General features: G+C 37.6%; 6 protein-coding genes across 7 annotated transcripts; 2 read left to right on the top strand and 4 right to left on the bottom strand.

The window, feature by feature from the left end:
• Positions 1 to 698: 698 nt before the first annotated feature.
• Positions 699 to 10,162, bottom strand: LOC111431100 (PH, RCC1 and FYVE domains-containing protein 1). 2 transcript variants are annotated; one of them, XM_023067622.1, is made up of 9 exons: positions 9,577 to 10,162; positions 7,627 to 7,713; positions 6,424 to 6,513; positions 6,201 to 6,287; positions 5,977 to 6,096; positions 3,411 to 5,513; positions 2,941 to 3,087; positions 2,029 to 2,549; positions 699 to 1,447 (listed from the first exon to the last, which is right to left on the bottom strand). In XM_023067622.1, the coding sequence occupies exons 1-9, from the start codon at positions 9,622 to 9,624 to the stop codon at positions 1,285 to 1,287; spliced, it is 3,366 nt and encodes a 1,121-aa protein (XP_022923390.1). In that variant the 5' UTR covers positions 9,625 to 10,162; the 3' UTR covers positions 699 to 1,284. The 2 variants fall into 2 exon arrangements, with proteins under 2 accessions (XP_022923390.1, XP_022923396.1); XM_023067628.1 differs by lacking the exons at positions 6,424 to 6,513; positions 7,627 to 7,713; positions 9,577 to 10,162 and having other exon boundaries at positions 3,411 to 5,508.
• A 3,495-nt stretch (positions 10,163 to 13,657) lies between these two features.
• On the top strand, positions 13,658 to 15,832 carry LOC111431135 (protein MITOFERRINLIKE 1, chloroplastic). Its single transcript, XM_023067677.1, has 2 exons — positions 13,658 to 15,001; positions 15,518 to 15,832. The coding sequence occupies exon 1, from the start codon at positions 13,815 to 13,817 to the stop codon at positions 14,982 to 14,984; it is 1,170 nt and encodes a 389-aa protein (XP_022923445.1). The 5' UTR covers positions 13,658 to 13,814; the 3' UTR covers positions 14,985 to 15,001; positions 15,518 to 15,832.
• A 77-nt stretch (positions 15,833 to 15,909) lies between these two features.
• LOC111431112 (L-type lectin-domain containing receptor kinase S.6) lies at positions 15,910 to 18,101 on the top strand. Its single transcript, XM_023067641.1, has one exon. The coding sequence runs from the start codon at positions 15,958 to 15,960 to the stop codon at positions 17,977 to 17,979; it is 2,022 nt and encodes a 673-aa protein (XP_022923409.1). The 5' UTR covers positions 15,910 to 15,957; the 3' UTR covers positions 17,980 to 18,101.
• Positions 18,102 to 18,438: 337 nt separating this feature from the next.
• Positions 18,439 to 18,876, bottom strand: LOC111460625 (extensin-like). Its single transcript, XM_023103832.1, has one exon. It carries the CDS (start codon positions 18,874 to 18,876, stop codon positions 18,439 to 18,441), a length of 438 nt encoding a protein of 145 aa, XP_022959600.1.
• A 586-nt stretch (positions 18,877 to 19,462) lies between these two features.
• Positions 19,463 to 19,816, bottom strand: LOC111460614 (pistil-specific extensin-like protein). The gene has a single exon (XM_023103820.1). The coding sequence runs from the start codon at positions 19,814 to 19,816 to the stop codon at positions 19,463 to 19,465; it is 354 nt and encodes a 117-aa protein (XP_022959588.1).
• A 194-nt stretch (positions 19,817 to 20,010) lies between these two features.
• On the bottom strand, positions 20,011 to 20,484 carry LOC111460606 (protein MKS1-like). The gene has a single exon (XM_023103808.1). It carries the CDS (start codon positions 20,482 to 20,484, stop codon positions 20,011 to 20,013), a length of 474 nt encoding a protein of 157 aa, XP_022959576.1.
• Positions 20,485 to 22,807: the final 2,323 nt, after the last annotated feature.

The following is a 22,807-nucleotide window of genomic DNA, read 5'->3' as shown; positions in this document are numbered from 1 at the left end:
TGGGGAATTTACTAAAAAAAATGTGAATAAAAATGAAAAAAAAAATGCATAAAAACAATAGAAAATATTGTTCTCGTACCAATGGAGATAGTATTCCTCACTTATAAACACGTAATCATTCCCTAGTATTCCTCACTTATAAACACGTGATCATTCCCTAAATTAGCCAATGTGAGACTCACTCCCAATAATCCTCAACAATCCTTCCCTCGAACAAAGTACACTATAAGCCTCCCTTGAGGCTTATGGAGCTCTCAAATAACCTCCCCTTAATCGAGGCTCAACTCCTTTCTCTAGAGCCCTCAAACAAAGTACACCATTTATTCGACACTTTAGTCACTTTTGACTACACCTTCAAGGCTCACAATTCTTTGTTTGATATTTGAGAATTATGGCTAAGTTTAGAACATGGCTCTGATACTATGTTAGACGAACACAACTCTTCACAATGATATAGATATTGTCCACTTTGAGCTAAGCTCTCATGGATCATTCCCTAAATTAGTCGATATGGAACTTTCATCGTCTAACAATTATATTTGGTTACTTTTAATAAAATTATGATTTTCCAACATCAGAATTAAAACTAAATATTTACTGAAACAGTAAAAGAAACAAAAATAAAATAAAATGGGAAGCACTGTACATAAAAGCATGATAAATGCTCAATCATTTGAACTTTAAAACAAAAGTTATGAATTTGACTGTATTTTCTCTCCTTTTTCCTGGATATGGTTTGAAGGTTAAGCGAGTGGATGAACATCATCCATTACAATGAAAAAAAACACAAAAGAGACAGTTCCTGTGTGCGTAAGAGGTTAAAAAGAATGAGCTAATGGCTATGCCAACCAAGATATTGACACGATCAACTTCAGTACACAAGCGACAAAGACAACGACATCGACAAGGACAAGGACAAGGACATTGCAGCTGCTAAAGAACCAAATTCTGATTTCAGAAATGGCCTAGGGAAAGATAGATAAAGAATGTGGTTTTATAGTGAGGGTGAAGAAACAAAGAACAAAAATTTCTTTTCTTTGGCTGCTATAATCTTAATGGATGATTTTTTATATACACTAAAGATTCAACAGGTCGTAAGGGGTAGAGGCAGGCAACCCATAAATAAATTGGACAAAATAATTTGAGAGAAGGGTTGGAAGGAAAGAGCTTTTATGAACAAAGGTCAATAGATTCTACTTTTCCAATACCATTTTCTGCTCATCTTCAAACTGTAAAATGGCTGGCTTGGAGTAGGACTGCACTGGATTTCATTCGCCCCCTTTGCTAAAGTTGCTGGGAAGCTATTGAAATTGCATCATCCGCCCTCTGTGAAGTCAGTCCCGAAACTGAAGACTTGTCGGAGTTCCGAACGTTATATCTTTCGTATACCTTCTCACGGTTCTCTGACCACCAATTTTCTGCTTGATGCTCTCCAAATCTTCTCCGGCTGTAAATGCAATTATAATACACATTATATGAACAGCGCATTGGAGCTTTTTAAACTCGACCTCAGATTCTAATACAAGGCATTAGATGTCGAAAACCATGAGCGACATAGTTTAGAGTAATTATTCAAGAAATCTAAGAGTGTCCCTGCCCTACAACTTTTAATATGGAACTTTTGAGTATATTAAAATCAAAGAAGAAGGCAACCCAAGGGCTGGGGTAGAGCAAACTACCAACCAAGGAGGAACTAACACAAAAAAGCCATCCAATTTCTAACAAGTCTGCCCTACAATTCCAACATTATGGGCATTATAACTATAAATAATTGTAAAAGAATTGACAGAAATTATTAGTACCATTCAAGTTTGTCCAAAAAGATTGTATGACTTCATGTTCTAGATATCATGGAGGCTATTTTTTATTTTATATTTTGGAGTCCAAATTAAACTTCAGCACATGGATTGCATATTTTCACCCAATAATTCAATCAGAAACTAGTCAAATTGCAAGTCACACCAAAGAGACAAAAATCACTGTATTTCTAGATGCTGAAACCCAAAAAGAAACAAAGAGAAACATCACCTGAAGCGCACACGTTTTAGATCCCGAGTACCATCCCCTAGAGCCACAAGAGTAATATATACACCAGGCTCATATTGTTCAATCCATTCAGCTTCAACTTGAGTAGCATTAGCCAATACAGAAGTTTTGGCTCTATTATTATTTTCACCATCTTGTAAAGACTCGGGCTCCTTGCCAACAGCTGTCACCGAGGCACTACTGCTTACTGGCAGAGCTCTTCCACTATTTGGCAGTCTAGAATCTCGACTGTCAATTCTATCTTGTTGCAGAATACTTTCATTCGTTCCAGAAAGCTCCCTGGATGAATGAGCTGCGCCATAGCTTCCTTGCCAAGCAGCAGCATCAGATGCCGTGGGTGATGCACAGGAGTAGCTGCTAAGTGAATCAGATCGTGAATGACGCTCTCCATTCATATTCAAATGGTTGACGCCGTTTGATTCCAAACCATTTGAAAGATGAACTGATCTCATTTTCTCAGCATCATATACTCCAGGAGGTAACCTTTCAGCCATATCTTTAAGCTGGAACAATTATAGGATATAATCTACTATTAGAACCACAAGTATTCTTGTAAAAGTATTTCACAGGATGGTTAAGCATTGAGGAAGAAAAGAAACAATTATAATATAGTGAATATGTCTATTAGAAGTCCATGTCATTTCCTCTTATTGCTCTAGATTATACGCATCATCGATCATTCAACCACACCAAGAGCCACAAGTTAATTCTTTATGTATTAATATTTTATGCATCAAACACAAAGAACACACGCTTTACAGCGTGATAGTCAAAGTGATTGTTTGTAAGAAATTTAATGCATTCTTCTCTTTGTACTCCAATAAAGATCAACCAGAAGCTCCAGAGACTGAAAGCTTTGTAGAATAGGGGAAAATGCATTCAAAAGAAAATGACCTGGGCGGTAAGTAACTTGATGACTTCTTTGGCCGCTTTAGATTTACCAGATTCCTCTGCAGCCACTGCCATAGCTTCTCGTGTTTTCTTCATAGATTTCTGAAGCTCCATTTCCTGGAGTTCACATCTCTGCCTCAGGCTCTCAACCTGTATTATTAGACATCAAGATAAGATCATACTCCGTCATAAAGCCAAATTCATCAGAAGTGCACAAATTTTATGAGCCAAAAGGAACAGGACAAGTTCGAGGAGAATTTTCTTTTTAAAGAACTCTGTGACTATTCTCCTTTTTTTTTTTTTTTTATCCCTACCAATTAAAAAATGAGAACAATCTCCTATGGTTCTGGAGTGGGAAATTCCTTGCTGTTTTGGGATCTTCTTGTCTTAAACAGATTGTCTCTTATCTTTACGCCAGGGGAGAGGGGTGATGGAAAGGGAATGACAATCAGGAGGGGGGAAATGGCTTTTACCTGTGAACGTAGTTTAAGCACTTCATGATTCAAAAGATCATTTGTTTTCTTCAAACCATCAGTAATACTTTTGGAAAAGGAAAGTCCTGACGCTGTAGGAACAGGCGTAGCAGATCGAGGAGGGCTTGGTTTCCTTGAGAAAGGTGACACAGATCTGGAACTCACTCCAGAAGCAGTAAGGACAGGTTTAGGAGCTGTTCGTCGCAGATCAACAGCAGTTGATAATACAACATCTCTAAGCTGCAATAGTGAAGGTGCTTGAGAGGATCGAACAAGGGAGAATGTATCAGCCTTCTTTCCTTGTTTAGCAGCTTTGTTGTCTAATTGCTTTATCAAATCCATATTGGAAGGCACAGACTTAGATATTCTCATATCACTCTTGTCAATCCTATCTTTGTTCTCACCTGAGAGGCGAGGCATAGCATTTTTCCTATTATTATTACTAGCTTCTGATGTCTTGATCAGTTTTGCATAGCATGAATCACATACACGATATGGTTTACTGGGATTAGGTGCAAGTGCTGCTCTTAATGCTTTTCTTGAACTGCAAGAGTGGCAGTGCACAAGTCCACAATTATAACAGTTGTGTCTCTTCCGTGTAAACCCAAATGCCTGTCTGCAAGTAGAGCACTGTGACTGCTCAGCACTAGAAACCCATTTGTGATGGCAAATGGCAGCTGTGTAATTTGAACCACATGCTATATATTTCACATGTCTATCCTTCAAAGCTTCTACCAAAGTTGGTGTCTTCCGATCTTCAACATCACCATGGCCCAATCTACCATTTGCGCCCTTTCCCCATGTATAAACTTCATTTTTTGATGTTAATACCACCACATGATATGCACCGCATGAAACTTCTTCAACGGATTCCCCAAAAAGCTTATCCTCTACCAAGCAAGGTATCTTTCCATCTGCACTGGGATTCCCAAGTTGGCCATAAACAGTACTTCCCATTGAGAAAACTTGTCCTGAAGTGGTCAAACCAACAGTAAGGCTGTGACCACAAGCAATTTTGTGAAAATCATAATCAATTAGTGCTGGCACACATGTGGGTTTGAGCCTGGGTTCCTTATCTCCATGCCCCAGACGATTTTTATCTCCATCACCCCACGTAAACAGTTTGCCAGATGAAATGCTCGCACTAGATTGTGTCACAATAACTTCAACTACAGCAGAAGTATGCCACACCCCACATGCAACGGCAATTGTCCGCAGGCCTGATAAGGATTCCACTTCCTTTGGATATGAAATATTTTCTCGGTCTCCATGGCCCAGTGCACCAAATGTTCCATCACCAAATGTGAAAAGCTGACCCATCGATGTTACCAAAGCTGTATGCCATGGACCACATGTCACTGAAGCAACTTGAAGTCCTTCAAGTGGACCAGAGACTCTCTTTGGTATCCAATGGCTGACATCACTGCCATGACCAAGAAGCCCCGCATTATGGGTACCATCACCCCATGTATAAAGTTCCCCGGTCATTGTAACAGCACATGTGTGGAACTCTCCACACGCAACAAAATCAATACTACTAGCTGCCAAAGATTCAATCATACGAGGTTGACTTACATCCTTCACCACACCATGGCCAAGGCGGCCTCCAGATTCCTCTCCCCAAGTAAAAACTTCACCTTGCCTTGTCACCAAAGCAGCATGCCTGACCCCACAGGCTATATGATGTATGTCTAGAACAACGTTAGACTCCAAAGGTCTTGGCAGAAGTACATCTGTCCTCAAGGTCACATAACTACTATTTTTCTCAGCCCCAATCTTCACAACATTGTCACCAACAATCTCACCCCATATGTATACATCACCTAGAGCATCACAGTCATCTGGTGCAGACCCATGACTAGAGGTGCTGGGAGCACTTGAAACACTAACACGCATAACATCAGAACTAGACCCCTTCACTTGCATGCTTGTTTGGTTTAGTGAAACATGAGCCCTTTCAGAGTTTGCAATGTAATTTTCAGGCCTAGAAGTCTTCAGAGATTTATTTTCGTTGAGACTAACAAAAACTTCTGGAGAGCTATTATCTCTATTCACACTGTATGAACTGTCACTTGGGCTATTTGAAGTCAATTCACAACTGTCCTGAAATGACATCAGTAAACCAAGTATTAAACAGCTTTCCACGAGGAAATTCAAGCTATATGCAATATGATATTATGCATATTTCTTTTAACAAAACGTTTCAAAAAGAGTAGTGTTTTTAAGGAGTGTTTTTCAAAAAGGGAATTAAAATTGGAAAAACAAATTAAATTAAAACCACAGGGAATGAACTTCTAGAATTGTGTGTCATGATATAAGGATTATTACATCAATCCGAGTAAATTACGGGGGCAAAAGGAATGCAAGCAGACTGCACGAGGTACAACTTAGTTCCCAGTTTCTATTAACGTCTCAATGCCTATTCTTCTTTTCAGTTTTGCTTCTGTTGTAGCTGCATCTCCATTTTTAATTGAATTTTTATTTTTAGGATAAGGAACTGAGTTTTAAAAGGCTTTTTCTAGGGAACAAAAGAATCTATAAAAGACTTCCAAGAAAAAGAGTTTACATCAAGATAGAGGCCTCCATCACTCCAGCCATCAATCTTGGAACGTCCACCTTGACCAGATGCTATTAAAGCTTTAAGGCCTGCAATCCAAGCCTCTGCCTCAACTTTATCCTTACAAATCTAAGGAGCAAGAACATATCACCATTACCATTGAATCAAAAGACCAGTAAAAGATAAATGACATTTTAAGTAAGCACAAAAAGAGAAAAATGTTCGTCACCAACCAGATCAAGGGATCGCTTCCCGTTGTTGTATATAAGGGAGAATGATAAGTAATCCTTTTCAGGACGAAGATATCTTTCAAAGACAGCCTGAATAAATTCCATGTAAAAGTAAAATAAATATCAAGGAAAGAACTAAGTAACAACGTGTGCTAATTACATCAAGTAGAAAGAACAATGATTATAGCCGAGCATTAGAGTGATAACAAATAAATTAATATCTTACAGTTCTTTGTCCAGGAACAATTTGTGAGATTGAAGCTAACTTCAAACTTCTTTCGCCTTTACTTGAAGTCCAGATCAAGGAAGACTCATCCTGAAAATAGAAAAAATAAACAACAGTAATAATGCAAGGAATACTATCAAGCCACTGGAAGCATAAAAAGCTGAAAAAATAGTTACTATATTAACAAAGACCAGATAAATTTCATTATTAAAACTGAATCTTCATTGCTCCAACTTCCAATATTAAACTTCCAATGGAAAAGATAAATTAACAGATATTCCTTATTAACCACCCGTTATTTACAAAACAAATAAATTCCTCTCGTAGCAATGTGCATCAAGCCAATAACAATAGAATTTTCAAAATGGTTGACCTAATTTGTAGGATAATTCCAGAACTCTGGTAACAACACCACAAAAGCACATCAAAGTTTTTGGAATTTTTTTTTTAATGTCATTGTATGTGTACCTACATTAATGCTCATGTGTATACAATTTAGTTGACAGCCAACTTTCCCATATGCGTACATCCACATGAAGTCTATGGAAGATCATTAAGATTCTTCTCTACTGCAACCTCTCATACAGAACCAAAGAACATAATGTGTACCAAACAAGCAAATAACAATCATACTAAGTTGCAAGATTTCATCAAAATGCAGCCAAAAGTTACTCTAAAAACTGACTTTCCTTGAGATAATAAACCAATTATTTAAAATAATGACACCACTTACATTCTTGCGGATAAGAAGCCAGTAAACTGAATAACATTTCATTCAATATAAAGTGAAAACAACGACCAAAACAGGGATAATAATTTGAGTTGCAAGGTTCACAAAACTCATGAAAGAAAGAATTCAATGCAGTAGATCACTCAAAAACAATAGAATTTCCCTATATCACATTCTGATCAAGCTTTAAAAACATTAGAAAACCATGTTCTTAAACTCTGTTCTAGTATTCAAATCACAAAAATTGGTCCCTAGTTTCTTCCGAGAAAATGTGATCAGCTTTTAGTAACTAAATAAGTCACTGAATAGCAGCAACACAAAAGCATTGCAAAGAGAGATGAGCAAGTATTTCCACCAAATTTTCATCGATAGTGTAAGCTAATTTGGAAACTACCAAAACAGAAAATAGAAATGTCTAAAGGATATAAAGCTTTAATAAGACTAATTAAAACCACTATTGAAATCAAACTCACACTAGAAAGCCTAAATGGACAGAACTTTGGCTTTCCTTTACGACCATATTTAAGCAGTTGAGCACCCTTCTTCAATGTAATTAATGCCTGCAAGATGAAACCAACCTTGTGAAGCTACCGCAAAGAGGAAAATGAAACTATAAGCAAGGTTGGATATTGAATAATGGCAGAGAAAGAAATATGCCTTGGAGAATTTGGTTACAGCTTCACAATGGGATTGAAGAAGTAACAGATGGAAATATTTGAAGGAAAAAAAGAATAGGACGAAAAAATACTATAATACCCTTAGCCTTGAACATTAAGTGCTCAAAAATCACAGTGCCATCCATGACAGGTCAGTTCTAGATAACGCAGGTTGTCACAAATTCCATAACAGATTATTTAACAAAAATAACATCGCCAATCTATTATAGAAAGCTAAGGTAAGTTGCAATAGCATAACTTGATTCGCTTCAGATATTTGCTAACAGTCAAGTTCTAAGTATTGGCATCCAGGTTATAATCTGTACAGATTAGTGAACTCAAAAGTAGCCATGGCCAATTAGCATATCTCCGGTTACTAATATATGATGTTAAATTGTAACAGCCCGAGGCTACCGTTAGCAAATATTGTCTTCTTTGGGCTTTCTCTTTCGGGCTTCCCCTCAAGGTTTTTAAAACGCACTACTAGGAAGAGGTTTCCACACCCATATAAGGAATGCTTCGTTCCCCTCTCCAACCGATGTGAGATCTCACAATCCACTCCCCCTTGAGAGCCCAGCGTTCTCGTTGGCACATCGCTTATTGTCTAACTCTGCATTTGCAACAGCTCAAGCCTACCGCTAGCAAATATTGTCTTCTTTGGGCTTTTCCTTTCGGGCTTTCCCTCAAGGTTTTTAGAACGCGTCTACTAGAGAGGTTTCCACACCCTAATAAGGAATGCTTCCTTCCCCTCTCCAACGGATGTGAGATCTCACATAAATCCATCAAATTATTCTATTTTGAACTGTTTAGAACTAAGCTTCTAACAATTTATATATTACCCCAGCGTACTAACTAAAATGTGGTAAAATGGAGTTCTACAGTTCAGAACTAAAATTAAATACAAGGCTGAAGAATTGTCCCCGCAGTCATGAGTAGAAGGTACTGAATCAGTATGTCATACAGTTAAGGGAGTGTTATATGTCCGAGCAGCGAGAAAGAAGTTCCAGATTAGTTTACACTCTTGTTCTCATCCCAAAATGAACAAAAAGTTAACAAAATAGACACAGCTATCTGACCAAAACTAAAAGAAAGGCAACGAATGATTAAAACTTTCAAGAATCAGTCTCTGAACTGTGTAAAAAGAAAAATAAATCTAGAAAGAACTCTTCCCAATGAACTATCTGGCCACATAACCAGGCATTTTGTAGTTTTGGAAGGAAAAATTATAGATAAACAACTATTATCCGACCGATGTTCTTCATTAAATGAAATTAGAACAGGTATAACATCCCTGAATTGCACGCATTTTTCTCTCGCTCTTTTATCGAAGGTAAGTCTGTAAAATCAATATGGGAGTTGAATGCGAAACATGATTTGATTCGAAATAGTCCTCTTTGCTGGCTTCAAATTAATCAGAAAAGCTTAATTCCGAATGAATTTAATCAAGACATCAAAGTTCGACATGTGCTGAACGCCAAAGATCTACGACTTCGTATATCCAACAGATTTCAGTCAATGTAGACAGAGATGGAGAGCCCAAGTTAAATTGTGTAGAGTAAGAAAATATCATGAACCGTTTTCTCTTCCACGATTCAATTTTGACCAAGAACATCTCAGCAATTCCGAACATCCAGCTGATGACGGTAGAAAAAAAATATTTGAAGTTTCGGATAATAGAAAAAATCAACGCAAGAAATTCGGGGACCCAAAAAACATGAGCTCAGACCGATGAAGAAAATACGCGGAAACAGAGAGGAGAAAGAAGACCTGCTGGATATCACGGTCGGCATTTGCATAGCTAGAAGGATCTGCCATTCCATGTGAAAAAATGGCCAAAACACCACCACCCACTCTGATCACTCCACCGCTCACCGGTCATCCTATACGGCGACTAAATCTTCCGTACACTAACATCAACGGTCACATCAGGCCCACCGCAGAGCTCTCTCTCCCTCTCTCTCTCTCTCTCTCTCTCTCTCTCTAAAACTCTCTGACAAACAAAAACAAAATTTCACATCTCCCTCCCCCTCGTCCTTCCCCAAAAGCTTCGTAGATCTGTCACGCTCCTTCGAAACCAAAGTCCTAAAAACTCCATTCGAAACACAGAATCAAAAACATCCTCATACCTCGGCCTTAATCTCTTGAAATGAGAAGCAAAAACCGAAATACAGCCTCCAAAGCGGTTTCTCAGAAAACAAAGATGGCTTCACAGCAAAGAAACCGCTTCCGACGGCGACAAAAAACCAGTCCTGGAAGCCGCCAGTGACGGAACAAAGCGAAAACCGGCGGAGGAGACAAGGAGTCTAGAGAGAGAAAAGACGTAGTCGAAAGTCTGTAAAAGTACAGAGTCAAAGACGGGAAAAAGAAGAAAACCAAATAAACCCCCAAAAAATAAATTAAAAATAAAAAAGAAATGTATATTATAAATAATTAAATATTAAAAAAAATACTATTTTTAATATTTATATTCTAATTTTTAATAGAAAGATTTCTCAGCTTCTTCCATTTAATTTATTTAAGGAAAATTACAGATTTAATTTTCAGTATTTAAAATTTAATAAAAACCCAAATCAAATATTTATATTTTAATGCAGTTGACCGTCGACATTTCAATGTTTGACTTTCAGATTATTTTCAATATAAAATTTAAATATTTCCGGTCAAATTTTTATTTAAATTTTATGATCATGTCGATAAAATTTATATGTTTACATTTTTTATTCCAATTTATGGAATTTATAATTCTTTCTATTAATGCATTTTCTTAATTTTCTTTTTTATTTATTTAAAAAAGGCAATGTAATTTAAAATTAAAATTAAATATTTATTTAACCAGTATAAATTTGATTTAATACAATTTTTCCGTCAGCATGACATTATTGTAAAATTATGCTTTCAAAAAAATAATTATTGGAAAATTATAATAAAAGTAATAACTAGCTTGAAATATAGATCCATAATAATTTAATTATTATTGAAATATTATACGCATTGAATGGAAAAACTATTTTTAAGTTTTTTAAATGTAATTTTTTTTTAAATATTAATATATTTACTCTTTAATTTGTTATTTTGGGTAATTAAAAATAATATCTCAACCCAATTTATTTATTATTATTTTAAATTATAAATATATATTTTAAAAAGCATAAACTTTATATTAAAAATGAAGGCTATGGTTATTAATGTGAATGTTACATTAGAATCTTATAATAAGAATAATAACATGACCAAAATTAGAATCGCAATAATAGCACGTGATTAGTGGAGCATCATTTTAACTTGTTCTATAAGCAATAACTATAATTCCTTGACACATGGAAAATGGATTTTTATTTTTATTTTTATTTTTATTTTTATTATTTAATTCAAATATTTAACCATATATTTCAATTATCTAAATCATCGATAATAATAAATGTATACGTATTGAAATAATAAAAAATAATCCGTCATAAAAATATTTGAGAATTTTTTATTCACTCGCTCTAGAACGGCAGATAAAATGAACATTTCTAAATAAGATCCTAATTATAAAGTAAGTGAAATTTACGGGACCGACCAAAAAAAGGTAAGAATGTCGATAGAAATGACAAGTAGATCGATAAATAGGGAAATGAAAAGGAATAAAAGGCAGGTAAGGGGCAGCAGCAGCTTCCAAGGGCTAGCTTTGTGTAGAAGAAGCCAAATTTAAAAGAGGCGAGGGACCATTATAAACCTCATCCCATCGATTTGACCTAACTAACCCCGCAAATTATTTAACGACTCGTCACACAGTTAATCAGTACGTTAGATATTTTTACAATTTTTCTCTCGTAGAAAATTATTGAATTCATTATAATGACCTCTCCAAATAATGTACGATTAACTCTATATTTATTTTTTTCTCGATTTCTTTCCGTCTCGTTTTATCCTGACACAATTTAAAAGGGTGAAATTTTAGTCTCAAGTATTCCAATTTTGCCCTTTTATTTTACAATTTGAAAGGTGATTTTTTACTATTGTTGTCTATGTTTATTATTATTATTATTATTATTATTTGAAAGAGGGTCGAAACCTATTTTTCTATGCCAAAGGTGTCTAAAAACATGGATCTTTTAGTGTGTGAGATTCTACATGGGTTCGAGAGAGGAATGAGTATCAGTAAAGACGCTGGACTCCGAAGATCCGAAGAGGGTGGATTGTAAGATCTTGGTAGAAAGAGGAACGAAGCTCACTGGGCCTTGAAGGGGGTGAATTGTGAGATCCCACATCGGTTGGAGAGGGGAACGAAGCATTCTTTGTAAAGAGTGTGAAAACTTCTCCCTAGTAAACGTGTTTTAAAAATCTTGAGAGGAAGCTCAAAAGGGAAATGTCAAAGTGAATAATATTTGTTGTCAGTGGACTTAGACACATAGTCGAGACGCCCTAAATCCACCGCTAGCAGATATTGTCCTCTTTAAGCTTTCCTTTTCAGGTTACCCCTTAAGGCTTTAAAACGCGCCTGCTAGGGGAAGGTTTCTACACCCTTCGTAAATGATGTTTTATTCTCCTCCCCAACCAACGTGGGATATCACAATCCTATATGACTTCAAGAGTTTTTCTTATGAATAAAATTAGAGTGAGAGGACAAGCCCAAACTACAAAGGAAATCCGAGGTTAACTAAATAGGAAAAAGCCGGGACAAATTAGGGCGCACACACAGAAAGACTAGACTAGAAGGTAAATGAGGAAAGAGACTTCAAGCTGAAACCCAAACACAACTTCTCAGCCTCTCGAGGGGGCATATCCCCAAATGAATAGTCGTGAGTTTATAAATAAGAAACATCATTTCTAACTTTTCGGAGGTCGGTTACTTCTAATAGAATGCCCGTGGTACCCTGGTACAAAATATTTAAAGAGGACCCTATTTTTGGGATGCCTACATCATTTTCTGTCCCTGACATATATGTACGTGTGGTTACAATGTCACAAATTTTACTTTTGGGAGAAAAAAAACGTCCTTAGTTGTTACGGATGTTTATAAATCGAACCACATTTTAGTAATGATTGGTAATAATATTCCAATTGATATACCCATATGATTACCCAAAAAAGCCATCTTTTTTTTTTTTTAATTTTAAAATTTTCTAAATAAGAAAGAAAATTAAAAAAAATTATATTATATAGTTTAGAGATTAAATAAAACAAACTTTTTACCCTGACGTTGACCTTTGACCTAAGAGAAATAAATAAAATATTATAAAATTTTAATTCAACCACTCACCAACTTTCCATTTAATATTTAATATTAAGATATTGCCGACTTTTTTTATTTATTTATTTCTCAACATAAATCTATCTCTTTGCTAATAATAAATTTTGATGTTAAATGTCTTTATTTTCAAACGGCTAATTACGATTCTACCCCCAAATCTAGTTCGCATTTAAAGTCCCAATTAAAAAAAAAAAACTCAAATATAAATAATAATATTTATTTTAATTTTAAAATCTAAAAATTAAGATTAATAATTTTTAATAATGTTATTGTTGGTGTGGTGGAGCTTACCTAATTATCAATTAAGCTTACCTAATTATGAATTATGCTCTCATCAAATCAATTAAAGATTTTGCAAATCTAACTTTAAATTTAATTTATTTCTCCATTTTTAAAATGTAAAAATATTTAATAAAATACTGAAAGAAAGCCCAAATTCGAGCTCATGAGACTCGAAGGCCCAATTGCGGAATTGAAGAGCCCATGTTTTCGGCCCAAAAAATATAACTCAATTCATTAGGCCCAGCCCAGAACGCTATAAATTACTGATTTATTTCTTTAATTAATATAAATAATTAGCGATTATTTATTTGATTAAGGCATGAACCACACAGGTTGAAGCGTTGCGAGGCTGTCCGGCGGCCACCGCGGCAAGGTTTCTGAGTTAGTCGAGGGGTTACTGTATATATACATATATATATATATATATACTCCGATCATCTTCTCCATTTCCGGTGAGAGCTGAGTGAAATTCGAGAGACTTCCAGTTATGGAAACCAGACTCTCCGCCGCTCTTGGCCTTCCGCCGCCGGATCCGGTTTGTTATCCTTCTCTTTTCGAATTCCCCACTCTTTTCTCCAACTTTGATTCATTACTCGCCGGTAATAAAGTCCCCAAGGATCGGAATCACTTCCAGTGTCCTCCTCTTCCGTTTTCTTCATTGTCCTTATCCACCGAACAGCAGGTTTTCACCCCCAAATCCTCTAACTGTCTGAAACCTCCCTCTAAAAACTCCCCCAAAATTCAATCCCTTATCAAGAACTTATCCGTTCTCGAACGGGCAGTCGTCGGCGCCGCGGGTGGTGCCATGGCTGGTGCCTTCACTTACGTGTGTCTACTTCCGCTCGATACCATCAAAACCAGGCTGCAGGCAAAAGGGGCTTCGGAGATTTACAAGGGTACATTCGATGCCATTGTTAAGACCTTCCAATCCAGGGGGATTCTAGGGTTTTACAGGGGCGTTTCTGCTGTAATTGTTGGCTCTGCAGCTTCTTCAGCCGTTTATTTTGGAACATGCGAGTTTGGTAAGTCGATTCTGTCGAAATTTGATTGCCCTTCTCTGCTTATTCCTCCAACTGCTGGGGCTATGGGGAATATTATCTCCTCGGCTATAATGGTGCCGAAGGAGTTAATTACTCAGAGAATGCAGGTTGGGGTTAAAGGGAGGTCTTGGGAGGTTTTGATTCAGATTCTTGAGAAAGATGGTATAATGGGGCTTTATGCTGGTTATTTTGCAACGTTGTTAAGGAATTTACCTGCTGGGGTTTTGAGTTACTCTTCATTTGAGTATTTGAAAGCTGCTGTTCTTAGCGAAACGAAGAGTAACAATCTTGAACCGCTTCAGAGTGTTTGTTGTGGAGCATTGGCCGGTGCTATATCGGCCACTCTTACAACACCTCTTGATGTTGTCAAGACAAGGTTGATGACTCAAGTTCATGGGGAGGCTGCAAATATGTACAGTGGGGTGTCGGCTACGATCAAGCAAATATTGCAGGAAGAGGGGTGGATTGGATTAACCCGTGGAATGGGTCCTAGAGTTCTTCACAGTGCTTGCTTTGCAGCTATCGGTTACTTCGCTTTCGAGACGGCAAAACTTGCAATTTTGCATCGATATCTTATGCAGAAGGAGGCTTCAGAATTGTCTTCTGCTTCAACTTGATTGGCTTTGTAGCTCAGGTGATCACTAGAACATCTTTATCTTTCTGGAGTGTTAAGTTTTTGATTCATAGTTTGTAACATTTTCATTTAGAATTAGAATAGAGGAAGAGCCCATCAAAGCATGCAAACCTGATTTGATTTAGTCGCTAAAACATCAGAACAATCAGTCAAGCTTTCATTGTTTGTCATCTATCTGAGCACTTGGAGAAATCCATCATTCCTTGTGCACCACGCAGTCTTCTATCTGATTCTTGCTATATATGATTTTGTGCCATAAAGAATTAACATCTCTAAGATATCTTCAGTTAGTACGACCTTTTTGCATTTGATACATGAATCAGAAGAAATCCATCATTCTGTGAAGTCTATTGTGCACTCTAAGTTGAAATATCAATAGTTATGTTAAGGTAAGAGAAGCAAACCGTATCTGAGATCTCATGTGAAGTAGTGATGGATTGACTAAACTTTCATGTTCTAAATAACAATCCCAGTGGTAGATGTTCTTATTTTCATTTTATATTCTTACCATTGCAGATATGAACTTTTGAAGCCCTTCAGAAGAGTTGAGACCACTAAGAAAACTTCGAATCGACTTCTCGAAGGCAGCTGCGTGAGGTAGGCGATAGGCGTTTTTAAGAGGTTTACTATCTATTATGACAAGTTCTCCCATGTGTATGATGAAGTGATGTTTTTTTTTCAATGTTGGCTTAATTCTTACCTATTATAACATGGAATCTTGGCAGATAATAAGTATTTTTTGTGTATTCATTTGGTAGGAAGCTGATGAATTGATCATATAAACGATAGTTTGGTTTATGTTATGTTGAATAAGAGTATATTGTTCTGTCTCATGGAGTTCAAGCTTCTAGTTCTTTTGTTCTTGTTTTAATTCTTGTTCTTGAGTGTAACAAAGTTATATCTTTTTTTTTATTTACAAAGAAAAAAAAAAAAAAGAAATATGAACAAGAAAGGAAATGCTACCCTATGATTTCCCGCTCTCTCGGCCAAACAGGGCAAGCTCAGTTATGGATTATTCGCCGTTCTTCTCTGTTCATTTCTTCTTCTTCATCCTTTCCAGTTTCGCCCCTCTTTCCCTTTCTTTCTTGTCCAGTGAAAACTTTACCCTCTCCGGTGACGCCCATATCAGAAACAATGCCATTCTTCTCACTAAAGAACACAGCTGCCTTCCCTTTTCTTCGAATTCCCGTTCCGGGGTCGGAACCGCCTTCTACGTAAACCCTTTTCGCTTTCTTGATTTCTCCACCAATTCCACGGCTTCTTTCTCCTCTCGATTCTCCTTCTCCATTGTCCCCACCCCTTTTTGCCCTTTAGCCGATGGAATCGCCTTTCTCATCACCTCCGATACCAAATCTTTCAGCCGCTCTCTTGGGCACATGGGCCTTCCCGACCCGTCTCTTGATTCCCACCTTTCTTTCGTCGCTGTTGAATTCGACACCAATTTCCACCCTGATCTTGGTGACATTAATGACAACCATCTCGGTCTTGATCTCAACTCACCTACCTCTTTGACTTCTGTGGATTTTTGGTCAAGTGGCATTGTTTTGAAAAATGGCAGGAAGATTACTGCTTGGATTGAATACAGGGATGACATTAAGATGATCCAGGTCTGGGTTGGGTATTCCCAGACTCGACCCGCAAATCCTCTTCTGGTTGCGCAGATCGACCTTTCTAAGCAATTTAAGGAGTTTATGTATGTGGGATTCTCTGCTTCCAATGGGAAGGGCTCTGCTCTTTACATTGTTGATAGATGGCTATTTAGAACTTTTGGGTTGGTCCCTTCTTTGAGTCCTGTGGGTGCCATTAACGAAGGAGACTGTTTTATGTGCTCGTCGGAGGATTCAAGCACCAATAGCAGTCATGTCGTTGATGCTCGTAAGAGCAAGAACATTGGGGAGATGACCCTTGGATTGGGAGGTTTAGCTGCATTTGTTTGCTGCATTGTTGCAATTGTTGGTTATGTTTTGATAAAGAAGTTTAGAGGTAGAATGTCCAGAGTCAGAGCAGCCCATGTAACCTCTCATGTTCATATGAACAGAGTGCCAATGAGATTGTCTCTTCATGAGATAAAGTTGGCTACAATGGGGTTTAATCAAAACAGAGTTGTTGGGGAAGGTGGTTCTGCAACAGTATACAAGGGGTCTCTCTCATCCAGTGGAGAAGTAGCCGTTAAACGATTCGAGCGAAGCACGTCAAACAACCGCCAGTGCATTCCTTTCACCACAGAGTTCGCAACAATGGCGGGCGGCTTAAGTCACGAGAATTTGGTTCAACTTCATGGATGGTGCTGTGAGGCGAACGAGTTGATGCTTGTTTACGAGTACTTACCCAACGGAAGCCTCGCCGAACTTCTTCACAATAGCTCCTCCAATTCACAATTTGTTCTTCCTTGGAAGAACAGGTTGTCCATAGTTCTTGGGGTTGCTTCTGCATTGACATATCTTCATGAAGAATGTGAGAACCAAATCATTCATAGGGATGTCAAGACGTGCAACATTATGCTCGATGCAGAGTTCAACGCCAAATTAGTGGATTTTGGTCTAGCAGAAGTATACGAACACGGTTCGAAAACAAGAGAAGCAACCATACCAGCCGGAACGATGGGATACCTTGCACCCGAATATGTTTATTCCGGTGTTCCCACTGTCAAATCCGATGTTTACAGCTTCGGTGTGGTAATGCTCGAAGTTGCATCGGGACGGAGGGCTGTAGAAGAAGACGGGACGGTGCTCGTCAATTGGACTTGGGATCAATGGGAAGTGGGGAAACTGATTGAAGCGTCTGATTCAAGGTTGATGGGAGAGTACAATGTTGTAGAAATGGAAAGAATTCTAATGGTGGGACTTCTCTGTGTGCATCCAAATCATGAAAAGAGGCCAACTGCTAAAGAAGCTGCAAGGATCCTCAAAGGGGAAGCACCACTCCCTCTACTGCCATCAAGGAAACCAAGGGTCAACATCAAGCCTTTTTTTTCCTGATGAAAAAGATAAAGAAAACCCGTGTCGACTATCTCGGCCTCGACGACCCCTAAGAGTCAGTTTAGCTAGCCGAACCATCGATCAAATTTGTCATTGGCACCGATCTCCATTGAATCGTGTATGTTGATTTGGTTTCGGCTTTTCAATGTTTGAAATTTAAGTTTATAAACTTTCCTTTTACCTATGAGCAAGGTTTTTAAACGTTGACTGAGATAGAAACATCGAAATATGTCAAACATTTTACAAAATACTTATCATTAATATTATATTCATATTAGTTGAAATATGTCAAACATTTTACAAAATACTTATCATTAATATTATATTCATATTAGTTCATATTAATATGTCTACGGCGTCAAATCCAAACATGCATAGAAATCAAATCAAATCTGATATAAATTAAATCTGACTGGGACTAAATCAAATAACTATGTCAAATCTAATCCTAACCGATAACTAAGGATAGTAAGAGGATGTAATGTTCTTGAAATTGGCAGGAGGAATAGGAATTGGGTATGAAGGCTCCTCCCAGTCATAATCATAAATGCTGATTTCTTCACACGGCGGCGGATTGAGGACAGATTCATCAACAGGGTCAGGCTGCGGCGGCGACTGCGGCGTCCGAGGACTGAGTACAGGTGAATCAAGAGGATCGGGCGGCGGATGATTGGGGCTGCCGGTGAGAAGTTGGACAATGTACTTGAATTCAGCGGGGGTTTTCACGTGAATGATCTTCGGCTTCACCTTGTACTTTATGATCGCCTGGCGGGGAATGGCGGAAGACGGCGGCAGCGGCGGTTTCTTGATACTCCGGGAGTACTTGGAGATTTGGAGTGGTTGCTCCACCCATTTTTCCGGTGGGTAGAAGCCGGAAGAAAATCTTGAAGAACCCATGCGCCTTGGTTTCTTCAACAAATTGGCCGCCTTTGTAGGATGCCATATCGTATATATAAAAATCCCAATCAAAATCAAATCCAAACAACACACTTTCGACTTCTTTCTCTCAACCCTTCTTTGAGTCACTTTTTTTACTTTCCCTTCAAAACTTATTTATTCCACATTTGAGAATTCTGACTAAATTCTACTTTGTTCGACGTTTGAGAATATTATTGACATGACATAACTCTAATACCACGTTAGAAATCAGGACTCATCTTTATTACTAGAAAGGACTACAATGGTATTGTATTATAGTTTTTGTTGAATCAGTTAGATTTTCTTTTATATTTAGAAATTTATTTATATAATTTATCTTTATTTCTAAGATTTAGTTGTTAGTCTGTATTTTATTTAAATTTGTGAATATTAATGAATATTAGATTTTTGATCCCACCTATGTTTCTTAGACTTTCAATTACGCCTGCGTCTCAACAATTAAAAGAAAAAAAAATTGTTGGCACCCATTTGTAGATTTATTTAAAAAAAAATGGAGGAGGGAATTCAATAACATAAAATAAAATGTGAGATAAAAGAAATGAAATTAGTCGGCGTCGGAGTCTGGAATTTCCGGTCTGTAGTGAAGGTTGGGTGGAGGAGTCTTGAACATGGGCAACGGCGGAGCAATAATATTGTAATCGGAAGAACCCGGCAACGGCATGACTTCCGCCGGCCGGACCGTCGAAGAAGAAGGAGGAAGAGGAGGAAAAGGGTGGTAGGAGGGTGGGGTTTCGGTCTTCTTTTTGACCGTTAGCAGCGGCGGCCGGGGTTTGGGGGCTCCCGGCGGCAGCGGGGGCTTCTTGATATTCCGGGATTGTTGGGAGATTTGGAGTATTTGGGGCTGTTTTAGCGGCGGATGATCCGATCCAGAACCCGACGGCGGACTTGAAGAACTCATAATTGTTTCCCCTTTCAAAAAGTTATCATTGGCGGCCTTCTTAAGTTGAATTTTCTCTCTACTCGTTTGACTTTTATATTAAATAATAATTATAATAAAAAAAAGTCAAAGCTTTTTTTTTTTGTATGAGATGATGAATTAATTTAGGTAGAATAATACAATTATGCCAAAATTAATGATGAAATTAAGATTAGTTAATGAAAATGAGGGAAGTTATCGAAGAAATCTAGCGACGATGCAAAATTATTAGGAGCTATGGAGCTGTCTTGGAAGTAGTGGGTGAGAGAGCTGAGATCCGTTGACGCCGATGGCGGCATTGGCATAATGGGTAGTAGCAACTCCGACGTCGGAGGTAATATCCCAGTTGGGAAACAACCTACACTCTCGACTCCTTGTTCGGTACTACTCGTTGGCATCGACATAGACATTGATATTGTCTTGGATTGGACCTGATGAATGTCAGGAGTATCAGGTTGGCAGCCAGTGAGGCGTTGGACTAAGTCCTTAAATTGGGTAGGATTGGTGTGGATGATCTTGGGGGAGTCGGTGTAGATTATGACGGGGCGGTGCTGCGGCGGCGGCGGCTTTTCGATATTGTGGGAGTGTTTGGAGATTTTGAGGGCGGAGGGGCGGTGGCCATGGAGTTGAAGGTGTTTTCTTTCAGCCATGGTGTTGGTGTTTGAAGAGCGTTGAAAAGGTAATGAATATATAAAGGGGTTTAGAGGTTTGAAAATGTCTTCATAAAACCCATTCAGCAATCCATTGTTTCAGTGTTGAAAGCGTCCAACCCCAAGTCTTGGGATACCGCATATGTCATTGCCACGTCGGATATTTCCATGCTGACCTGTTATATCTATTTATGTTTTTCATATTTCTTTTCAAAAATAAATACCCTCTATACTTTAAAAAAAAAAATTTAAAATTAGTACTTATTATTATTTTACATTTATTTCTTAATCAAAATTGATTAAATAATAATAATAGCCGAACACCTAGAGGTACAACGACCCTTGTGCACCATATCAAGCATGATGGTCATTTCAATCACATAGTGTACGCATCCGTACTCATCATAAATGTAAAGTATTCTCATGCATCTGAACATACAATTATGTCTGAGGTCCCTATAGTTTTCATTTTAAATAAATCATGCACCACAATCTCATTCATTCCTCATATATTAAACTCGGTAATATGCATGCATGAGCTTTCTTAAATCATATCATTCATAACATCATTTAAAAGTTGTGTATCATAAAATCCCTCATTTCAATACATATCAGCATGTCATAGTACATCATAACATCTCATAACATAACATAACACAATTTATCAGACATAATATGACGTTCATTTACGTTCTAATATTACTTGGCATATTTGAGTATATCCTATAACAAACCATATAATCATATCATCAAACATATGATACAGGCGTGTGGGTTGCGTGCGCCTGCTGGGCCATGCAGGTCTACTAGATCGAACTGGGTTGCTACAGATGGGTATGGGTGTCCAACTCGGTTTTGACCCGTGGATTCTTCTTCCTCGCCTGACTCCTTCAATCTTTCTATATACTTTTTCTCTCTCTTCTCTAAACCTTTCAACCTTTTCCTCCATCGCTCCTCCGTTCAAATCCCGACCACCATAACCCTCTATCCACCTTTCCTTCGCACCCGTGATGTCAAAAACACTCGTATGACCTACAATATAGCGTCTGGTCGTCAATTACCCAAACCCATTAAACATTTTAACATAAACTTACTTAAGGCTTGGGATCATAAAAAAGAAGAAACAAAAGTCAAAGTGTTTGGGTAGACCACATGAAATTGTCAATTACAATAAAAAAACAAAACTTATTAAAATGGAGTAGTAGTTTAAATTATGTAGCAACACGGTTTGACCTTATTTGTCAACGACATTAATTCTAATTAATTCATTTTATTGGTAATTCCATTAGGATTAGAAGATGTCAAATAACTTAATCTCCAATTAATTTTAATTAAATTAAGGTTTAGTAATCAAATTAGGAAGACCCATTGTAGAAGAAGAAGATGGAGTCTTAGCGCGTGACCAGACTTTGACCCATAGCACAAAAGTATAGCATAGCGCGTGCATTAACTATATCTATTTACTTTCCTTTACCAACCTTCCATAAATGATTCCTTGCCTCTTCCAACCCTCTCAAGTGGCTGTGGCTGCGCTTGTCTCTCTCGAAACGTCGACTTTGAGGGAGCGTTGGGTGACCTAGTCGTCGTTGCATATCCCGTATGCGTTCGTTCTTTAGAATTCGATATAGGACTATTCTAAACGACCCCTCTTTCTCTCGAGCGTATTACTAGTCTAGTAGAATTCTATCACAGATCTTCTCTATGGCTATGGCTATACCTTCGAAACTCACAACTTCTTTGTTCGACATTTACGGATTAAAGTATGACTTTAATACCGCTTAATAGAAACAAGTGGATTTTCATCATGGTATGATATTGACCACTTTAAGCATAAGCTCTCGTGGTTTTTCTTTTGGGTTCTCCAAAAGATCTCGGACTACTGAAATAATGTTTTTTACTTATATATCTATGATCTTTTCCTTAGGGATTTCAGCAATCTTTAAGAAATTATCTACGGATGCTTAGCTGGGCATTTCGAAATTGAATTACGGAGGAAAATAATGTTTTTGGTTAACCTATCCTACCATTGGGTTCATAACTGTTGTATCCACTTCTACCTGATGTTTAGTTTTGAGAACCTTTCATCTTAGTTGAAAAGTCGGTTGTCTCTTGAAGGGACGACGTCGAGAGGTTGTTAGACTGTGTCGGGACAAGAATACGTAAACTTTTGTAGTGTTGAGATGTTACATGTAGAGTCATATCACTGTCGTTGCAAACCTAAGATCGAAAAACGTACACGAAAACTCCTTTTTGACACTATGTATCGTGACGATGACATTTTATTTAAATATTTTAGTGCGTACATAGGTTTTAAAATTTAACT

The sequence above is a fragment of the Cucurbita moschata genome, unplaced genomic scaffold (assembly GCF_002738365.1).
Source record: "Cucurbita moschata cultivar Rifu unplaced genomic scaffold, Cmos_1.0 Cmo_Scf00002, whole genome shotgun sequence".
NCBI classification, from domain to species: domain Eukaryota; kingdom Viridiplantae; phylum Streptophyta; class Magnoliopsida; order Cucurbitales; family Cucurbitaceae; genus Cucurbita; species Cucurbita moschata.
The sequence above is the reverse complement of the archived record's forward strand: the minus strand, read 5'-3'. Positions and strand labels throughout refer to the sequence as shown.